Source organism: Ruditapes philippinarum, unplaced genomic scaffold (assembly GCF_026571515.1).
Source record: "Ruditapes philippinarum isolate M1 unplaced genomic scaffold, ASM2657151v2 ctg17911_1_1_1_1, whole genome shotgun sequence".
Lineage (NCBI taxonomy): Eukaryota > Metazoa > Mollusca > Bivalvia > Venerida > Veneridae > Ruditapes > Ruditapes philippinarum.
In genome coordinates this window covers 7,206-16,960 of record NW_026862811.1, presented here as the reverse complement: position 1 = coordinate 16,960, position 9,755 = coordinate 7,206, and the positions used below count along the sequence as shown (strand labels likewise).

The 9,755-nt window shown below is 34.6% G+C and overlaps 1 protein-coding gene across 1 annotated transcript; it reads left to right on the top strand.

Moving 5' to 3' along the window:
* Window positions 1-2,137: 2,137 nt before the first annotated feature.
* On the top strand, window positions 2,138-6,358 carry LOC132720292 (uncharacterized; the record flags this gene model as incomplete). The annotated part of the gene is given in 3 exon segments (XM_060704407.1): window positions 2,138-2,223; window positions 2,949-2,997; window positions 5,994-6,358. Coding segments are annotated over 3 exon segments (213 nt in total), but the record flags the coding sequence as incomplete, so codon positions are not given.
* Between the last annotated feature and the right edge of the window lie 3,397 nt (window positions 6,359-9,755).

The window sequence follows — 9,755 nt, the reverse complement described above, 5'->3', positions numbered from 1 at the left end:
CGATAACTTTTTTCAATCGTAAGCTATGTAGGAGTAATTCAACATTTTCTGATTATTTCCTGCGATCTGAGTTTGTCGCCGACTCCATTTCGTGACGTCTCTGGATTTTGTTTATATTTTGGATACAGTGTTTTTTTTCTTTTTATAACTACTACCCTAAAACGGTACCATTCCCAATATAAAATAGACATTAAAATTCCCAATTTCCAATGTTAAACATGTTAAATTCCCAAAATGACTGTTCAAAATGCCCACAAGGCAAAGTGATTTTTCTAAAATCATTTAAATCCAACATATTCATATAAATCACCACTCAATAGTTCTATCTAGACAGAAGAAGCTGTTAGCTATCTTTATTCATGATGTCTAATCTCATTTGTAGCTGAAAAAATGCATTAAAAAAATTCCCGATTTTAGTCAAAATAACGCATTTTTTCCCAATCAGTCTGGTACCGGCACCATTCCCAAAGTAGAGAAAAAAAACGCTGGGATATTATCATTAATATTGATAGAATTTAAGTTCCTATGCCTGAATCTTGTAGCAAAACAGCATTCCTGGTGGTACGCTCTACCTTGGGGTACAGTTTGATCTTCTGAGACCCATACCTCCAGAGAGACATTTAAAAGCTTGAGAAGGTCCAGAAACAGTCCGCTAGGATTATCACAGGCAACTACACCACCAGGTCCCCAGGGTGGGTCACACAAATGCTTAGAGACCTGAAAGTACTTTCACTCCAGGACCAAAGTAAAGCCAACAGACTGACAATGATTTATAAGGTGGTCGGAGGCCTTGACTACTGGACGCCTGTCCAAGTACAATTATCGAGGAGCAGACTTCCCGAAAGTTAAAAAAACATTCTGTCTGACAAACCATGAAAATCTGTCGGACCGAAATGAAATCTGTCAGACGGAATGAAATTAATCAAAATCAAAGGAAACCTTGTGTTTGTATTTCTAATACACTTGTCGGTTTTAATTTTTTCGCCGTGAAAATCGGCACAGTCCGTACAGCTCATTTTCACATACTCCTTGTCGTACACCAAAGATTCACGGTCCTGCTTCCATTTTTCATTAAATTTTCTCTTAGGTCTATTCTTTTCATCCTTTTACTGCTGTTCTGCGCACTCCTCTAACATAGATTTTCGTTTTTTGCCAGGTTTGGCACCTTTAGCGATGCCATTTGGTATACATGTGACTTGGATAAAAGCCGGACAGTCATAAAAAATCCTCGTACCTAATCAAAATTTATCGGACATGTCCGTCGGACTGACGTATTTTGGGAAGTCTGGCAGTGTGAAAGCATTTTTTTTTTGAGAATTGTGCAAGAAAACATTCTTGAAAACCAGATAATAAATCACTTTAAATGCTTTCAGTTTAAACTGAGCAATGTTAAACTTCATGTTATAACCAATCATTTTTCCCCACAAAAATTTTTGATTGGAATAAATTTCATGATAGTGTTGCGCAAGTTAGATAAAAAGTTGTATTCCATTTGGACCAAGTCCTCTCTCCCTTTGCTTATATGCTGAAAGGCCCTGCAAAGTACCATCCAGATCCAGATTGTTAAACTGATATTATATTAAGGCAGTGGCCTGCAATAGTATATGAATATAAGCCTACATGCATATTGCAAGCTATGATATCACAGTACTTAATGTTTATCAGAAAATATGTGAATTCATGAGATTCTTCTTCTGTTAAATTAATGATGTTCTTTAAAACTATCTAAAACAATGTTTCAAAAGATCCAATTAAAACCAATTAAAATGTTGTTTATTTTTTTTTTTACTATTCACATTTTCCACCATGTTAGCTCAGGGCTTCCGTTAATGGAGATTTGGGAGTCATTTACTCCTTGATTTTGAATAACAGTATTCTTACCAGGAATTAATTCATTATTCACAGAATTAAATGGTATACTCTTAAAATTTCTCTTGTCTTTGGTATCAGAATATCATTTCAATTTTCGAGACTTAAAATTGAATGTGATCTTCTAATAAATATTCTAATCCCTATATATTATTCAGACCATTGTTTTACTATTAAGCTGCACTGAGAAGAGTCAATGGGAGCTACTGTCCTACCAGCAGCTGCTATTTTTATTTGCAATTGCTTATTGATCAATGTTTATTTACAGGTGTTGCCGGTGCACTTTTTCACCATTGGTGGCGGTGTTGTTTGTGCTCTATATCTGTTGACGATGGCGTCTTACAAGGACACAAGGTGTGTATAAATATGTATTTATTTTTAGCAATATTGAACAACCCATGACTTTTTTATTGTGAAATTTTACTTTCAATCCTTGGTAAGGGTTGGTAGTAAATTTAAAGAGATTTGAAAATGAGCCTCGCCATGACAAAACCAACATGGTGGGTTTGCGACCAGCATGGATCCAGACCAGCCTGCATATCCACACAGTCTGATCAGGATCCATGCTGTTTGCTATCAGTTTCTCTACTTGTTATAGGATGTGTAAGTGAACAGCATGGATCCTGATCAGACTGCGTGGATGTGCAGGCTGGTCTGGATTCATGCTGGTTCCAAACGCACTAAGTTGGTTTTGTCATGGTGCAGCTCATTTAATGTTCTTTCTACTATTTGTTGTAGGTAGGAAATGGCTTTTTAGCTCAACTATTCCAAGAAAAGGGAGAGATGTTGTACTCAACCCTGAGTTGGCAGCACACATTGGTTATTTAAGTTTTTGCATACAAGATGGTATCCCATAAGTCTGATATACCTTTTTACAGAGTTTTGTCCCTTTTCTTATTGTCGAGTACCAAGAAAAGTCGAGTGTGAGTGGTTACAGAGAGGGCTTATCAATATGGTATGGTTATAAGTCTAAAAATGCAAATAACCATTACAATCATAAAAATGTCTTTTGTGAGAAAACCAAGAAATTTTATGACCACAAAATGAAGTGAATTCACTGTGTTATGTTTACTTTTCAGTTTATCCCAGTATTCCCAAGCAGATATTTCGCCCAGTGAAAAAGCTCCAGTGAGTATGTTTTATATATACAGCAGCGAAAAAGTTTGTTTTAAATTGGATTGGTCTACAGTGGACACATTTTATATCAGTATTTATACCCCCAAAAACGAAGTTTGGGGGGTATATAGGAGTCACCCGGTGGTCGGTTGGTCCAGACGTCCATTGCATTTTCCTTGTCTGGAGCATAACTTGAAGACTAATGGTTGGAATTCAATATAACTACATACAATGGTCAAGCACATTGAGAGGAAGTGCAGTGCACAAGAACCATAACTCTATCTTGACTAATTACAGAGTAATTGCCCTTTGTTACTTTTCCTTGTCCGGGGCATAACTTGAAAACTACTGGTTGGAATTCAAAACAACTTCATACAATTGTCAAACACAATAAGGGGAAGTGCAGTGCAAAAGAACCATAACTCTATCTAAAGTAATTACAGAGTTATTGCCCTTTGTTGCTTTTCCATTGCTTTTTTTTGTCCGGACCATAACTTGAAGACTAATAGTTTGAATTCAATATAACTACATACAATGGTCAAGCACATTGAGAGGAAGTGCAGTGCACAAGAACCATTACTCTATCTTGACTAATTACAGAGTTATTGCCCTTTGTTACTTTTCCTTGTCCGGGGCATAACTTGAAAACTACTGGTTGGAATTCAAAACAACTTCATACAATTGTCAAACACAATAAGGGGAAGTGCATTGCACAAGAAACATAACTCTATCTAAAGTAATTACAGAGTTATTGCCCTTTGTTGCTTTTCCATTGCTTTTTTTTGTCCGGACCATAACTTGAAGACTAATAGTTTGAATTCAATATAACTACATACAATGGTCAAGCACATTGAGAGGAAGTGCAGTGCACAAGAACCATAACTCTATCTTGACTAATTACAGAGTTATTGCCCTTTGTTTCTTTTTCTTGTCCAGGGCATACCTTGAAAACTACTGGTTGGAATTCAAAACAACTTCATACAATTGTCAAACACAATTATTAGGGGAAGTGCAGTGCACAAGAACCATAACTCTATCTTGACTAATTACAGAGTTATTGCCCTTTGTTGCTTTTCCATTGCTTTTTTTTGTCCGGACCATAACTTGAAGACTAATAGTTTGAATTCAATATAACTACATACAATGGTCAAGCACATTGAGAGGAAGTGCAGTGCACAAGAACCATAACTCTATCTTGACTAATTACAGAGTTATTGCCCTTTGTTACTTTTCCTTGTCCTGGGGCATAACTTGAAAACAACTGGTTGGAATTCAAAACAACTTCATACAATTGTCAAACACAATAAGGGGAAGTGCAATGCACAAGAACCATAACTCTATCTAAAGTAATTACAGAGTTATTGCCCTTTGTTACTTTTCCATTGATTTTTTTGTCCGGACCATAACTTGAAGACTAATAGTTTGAATTCAATATAACTACATACAAAATTTTAAAAATGTATTTAAAAGTATGATATTGTTAAGTAAACAAAAGGAAGCAATTTACACGTTATCAGTGACACTTGCAACCCTCATAAATTACCAGAATGGTCAAATTATGCAAAAGTAGCCCTTACTGTGTTAGTAACACAGTTGAAATAAAGTTATAAATACTGAAACACAAAACTTGTATATTATTACTAGAATCTTGAATCTTTTACTTTTCCTTATAAATATATACATGTATGTAAATTGTTAAGTTTGATTTTATTGAAATATTTTTTTATCACCCAGAGGCATGTAGCTTTAAATATTATTATAGATAATTAAACTATTTCTTGTAAAAAAAAAAATGTTGATGCAGTACTAAATAATTTAGTATAAACATTCATATGATGAAAAGAAATGTTTTGTTTGGAAATAATTTAATGTTTGCTACATTGTTTATACTGGTATGTTACATTAGAGCTGTCATCGATAGAGACAATATATTTTTCTGCCGATCAATAATCGATACACATTTAAATAATCGATAATTTTGATTAATTATTTTAATGTCTATGAATGATGAAAATTCACCCAAAACAAATAAAAAAGCAGGTGGCCATGTCTAACACTAAGCTATTGTTACATAATTGACACATTTCATAGCAGTGATGACAAAAAGTGGTTAAGAAAAAAATCTTGCAAAGAACATTTATTAAACAGGATATAACATATTTGTATGAACAGAACATATATTTTACTCAAATTATTTATCAGGTATGAAGGCGAATTATATACAAGAAATTAGGTGTATATATCGATATATTGCTGATATTTGTCATCAGATATTGATATATCGTCAATATGCTTTGTAATGAATAAATGACGGCTCTATGTTACATGTATATTATTAGTTATAAAGATCGTTGACAGGTTATATGGTCCTATGTAAACGGCTATTTGTAAATATAACCCGAGCCGTCAGGCGAGGGTTATATTACAAACAGCCGTTTATATACGGCCATATAACCTGTCAACAATCTTTATAACGAATTTATAATACAGCAAGCATCATTTTTATAGAAAAAACGTAAGATTTCTTCATGAATCGACAGCAGCCGTGTATATAAAACTATATAAACGTCACGATTATCCAATGAAAAGTGACGTTACAAACGTGCGGTATTATAATAATAGACCATGTATCTATCACCTACCAATTACATCCAAATATAATTCTATCGTAATGTGTTGTCATCAATAATATTAAATACTATCTGCAAAAATTTAAGGTCAAATATGAAATTCATATAATGATTTGTTCAAGACCGTTATATTTTCTAGCAGTGTTCTTTACTGCAATATTCTTTCTTCAATGTATTTGAACTAAGAAAGTAAGAAAAAGCTGAGCTGGCAGTGCCTTATGTTATGATGATGTTCGGATTGTTGAATATTATGCTACATGTTTCCTTTGACAATCAGAGTAGTCAAAATTTTATATGGTTTTGGAAGCTTTTATATGATGAATTGGTGTATTTTGTATAACATTTTCGTTTATTTTCTTTCTTTAAAATTTATTTCAGATATACATTTCCCCAACACGAACTGACTTACAAAAACAGAAAATGCCTGAAGCTAAACCAAAACTGTTGGAGGAATAGATAGTGAAGAGCATTGGTCCATTATGAGTGCTTTTGGTTGTTTATTTTATTTTTCTCAACTCAAAATTAAACCGGTACATAAAGACTTTTCAAGACTGATATTCTATGATAAATATTACCTCATGTTATATTTTGGCATTGACATGAATTTATCTTTTGAGTTTTATTTTATATTTCAAAAAGCTTAAAATTAGGATTTGAATGTGTGAAAGTTAAAAGAACAACATTTATAAGATTTTTGAAAGGTTTTGTTGAAAACAGACTTGATGAATAAATATTTGTAAAAATCTTGTCTTTTGTTATTTTTATGTCCCAGGCATAAAATTTTTGAACCGTCCGTCCGTCCATCCGTCTGTCCGAGCAATCATTTTGGGTTTAGGGGCTATATAACAGTAAAAAGAACAAAAGAGAACAATAGGTTCATTCCGTGATCAAAGGGTTTAGGGGCTAGTAGCCCTTAAGATAACAAAGAAAATAGCCCCTAAACCCAAAATGTTGGAACGTCCGTCTATCCGTACGAGGTTAACCTAGAACAGAAAGTTGGATTTTTTTAAGTTCTACCTGTACCAATGGCTTCTTAGTTTACACACTAATCAGTACAAAGTACATGATCTGGTCAAGTTACATAACTATTGCTTCCATATTTACCAAGTTATTGCCCTTTTGAGCACTTAGAAAAATGGTTAACCTAAAACGGCAAGTTGGAAATATCTTGAGTTCTATGTATACTAATGGCTTCATAATTTCCACACTTACTTATCAATACAAAGTACATGCTATTGCCAAGTTATATAACTGTGTCATCCATATTTCCCAGTTATTTCCCTTTTTTCACTTTGAAAATAGGGCCTTGTCTGGTTAACCTATTCCGGCAAGTTGAATTTATCGTAAATTTCTCTTAATTGCTTAATTTATTTAATGATATCTTGCATATTTGGTAGGTGGATACCTTTTATGGTCCTCTAATTTTTTGTGGAGTAAGTGGTCTCTAGGGTCAAAGTCAAGGTCACTGGTTAAGAAAATAAATTTAAACATTTTTGCTCATACAGCCTTTATTTTTTAGCTCACCTGTCACAAAGTGACAGGGTGAGCTTTTGTGATCGCTTTTCGTCTGGCGTCCGTCATCTGTCCGTCTGCCGTAAACTTTTGCTTTAAATGACATTTCCTCATAAACCACTAAGCCAATTTCATCCAAACTTCACAGGAATGTTCCTTTGGTGGTCACCTTTAAAAATTGTTCAAAGAATTTAATTCCATGCTGAACTCTGGTTGCCATGGCAACCAAAAGAAAAAACTTAAAATATCTTCTTTTAAAAAACCCAAAGAGCTAGAGCTTAGATATTTGGCATGAAACATCTTCTAGTGAGTGTCTACCAAGTTTGTTCAAATAAAAGCCCTGGGGTCAAAATTGGCCCCGCCCCAGGGGGTCATTGATTTTCCCTATATGCATATAGTAAAAACTTAAAAAATCTTCTTTTAAAGAAATCAAAGAGCTTGAGCTAAGATATTGAGCATGAAACATGTTCTAATGGGTGACTACCAAGTTTGTTCAAATAAAAGCCCTGGGGTCAAAATTGCACCGCCCCAAGGGGTTGATGATTTTCAGTGGCGTAGCTACTATTAGGCCATGTAGGCACGGGCCTTTAAGTTGGTCAAGAAATTAACATTTTTAAAAATCCCAAAAAATACAATAAAGCAGGCGAGAGTGGAGTTGGTAGTGGGTTCAAGCTGGAAAGTCAAATCAAGTGTGTGCGCATGATTTACCATCCTCAATAAAGTATGCATCTAATCAAATTCATAGTTTAAAATTATTGTTTTGATAATTTTCCTTAAACATACTTTGGAACGTGCTTTTTGCTCTACTTAATTTGAACTTATTTTGGCACCCGGGGGGCTAAGCCCCCAGACCCCCTTTTATGTGCCTAAAAGTTGAAAAAAGCTGGCTACGCTCCTGATTTTCCCTATATGAATATAGTAAAAACTTAAAAATCTTCTTTTAAAGAACCCAAAGAGCTAGAGCTAAGATATTTAGCATGAAACAAGTTCTAATGGATGTCCAAGTTTGTTCAAATAAGAGCCCTTGGGTCAAAATTGGCCCCGCCCCAGGGGAACATTGGTTTTCCTTATATGTGTATAGCAAAAACTTAAAAATCTTCTTCGAAAAAAACCGAATAGCTAGAGTTTAGATATTAAGCATGAAACATCTTCTAGTAAGTGTCTACAAAGATTGTTCAAATAAAAGCCCTGGGATCAAAACTGGCCCTGCCCCAGGTGTGTCAATGTTTTTAACTATATGTGTACAGTAAAAACTTAAAAAATCTCATTTTAAAAAAACCCAAAGAGCTAGAGCTTAGATGTTTAGCATGAAACATCTTTTTATGGGCGTTAACAAAGTTTGTTCAAATAAAAGCCCTTGGGTTAAAATTGGCCCTGGGGGGGGGGGGGGGAGGAAAGGGGGCGAGATCATTGTTTTTCATAATATGTGTGTAGTAAAAACTTAACATCATGAAACATCTTCTAATGGGTGTCTTCCAAGTTTGTTAAAAAAAAAAAGCCGTGGGGTTTAAACTGGCCCCTCCGTCCGGGGGGCCTATATACAGGTGAGCGACCTCAGGGCCATCATGGCCCTCTTGTTGGTTGATGTCTTTCATGTTTAATACAAACATGCCAAGGGAGGTCCTCCTTCTTTGGGTATAGTAAGGGGTCATTTAGGTCAAGGTCAATGTCACCAATGTCAAGGTCACCAATGTTAAAAATAGATTTTTACAGGTGTATTAACAGGTGTATTCTATAGACAGATGTCATATATAATTGATAGGAACATAAAATTTGATGGAGTTAGTGGTCAGTTGGGTCAAGGTCACCAGTGCTAAAACACTTTACACTTTTGCTCATACAGCTTTTATTTATTGACATATATAGTTCATTTTTGGTAGGAAGATAACTTGCATGGTATTCATCCTTTTGATTGGGGTAGGGATCAGTGGGTCAAGGTCACTTTTGCTAAAAATAGATTGTTACACTTTTGCCCATACAGGCTTTATTTATTGACAGGTGTATTTCATATTTGATAGGAAGATAACTTGCATGGTATTCTTCCTTTTGATTAAGTTAGGGATCAGTGTGTCCAGGTCACTAGTGCTAAAAATAGATTTTTACACTTTTGCCCATACAACCTTTATTTATTGACAGATATATTTCATATTTGGTAGGAAAGATAACTTACATGTTATTCTTACTTTGGATGAAGTTAGGGGTCAGTTGGGTCAAGGTCACAAGTGCTAAAAAAGATCTTTACACTTTTGCCCATACAGCTTTTATTTATTGACAGATTTATTTCATATTTGGTTGGAAGATAACTTGCATGGTATTCTTCCTTTGGGTGGAGTTAGGGGTTAGTTTGGTCAAGGTCATCAATGCTCAAATAGATTTCAACATTTTTGCCCATACAGCCTTTATTTATTGACAGGAGTATTTCATATTTGGTAGGAGGATAACTTGCATGATATTCTATAGGTGTCAGTGGGTCAAGGTCAAGGGTGCCAAGTATAGATTTCTTACATATATATATATTTGATATAAAGTTGAATATTTATCACTTCACAAGTCATAGCAATGACTTGGCAACTTACATATTTCACAATTACACAATGCCATGACTCTGTCAAGCTATATAACTTGTGT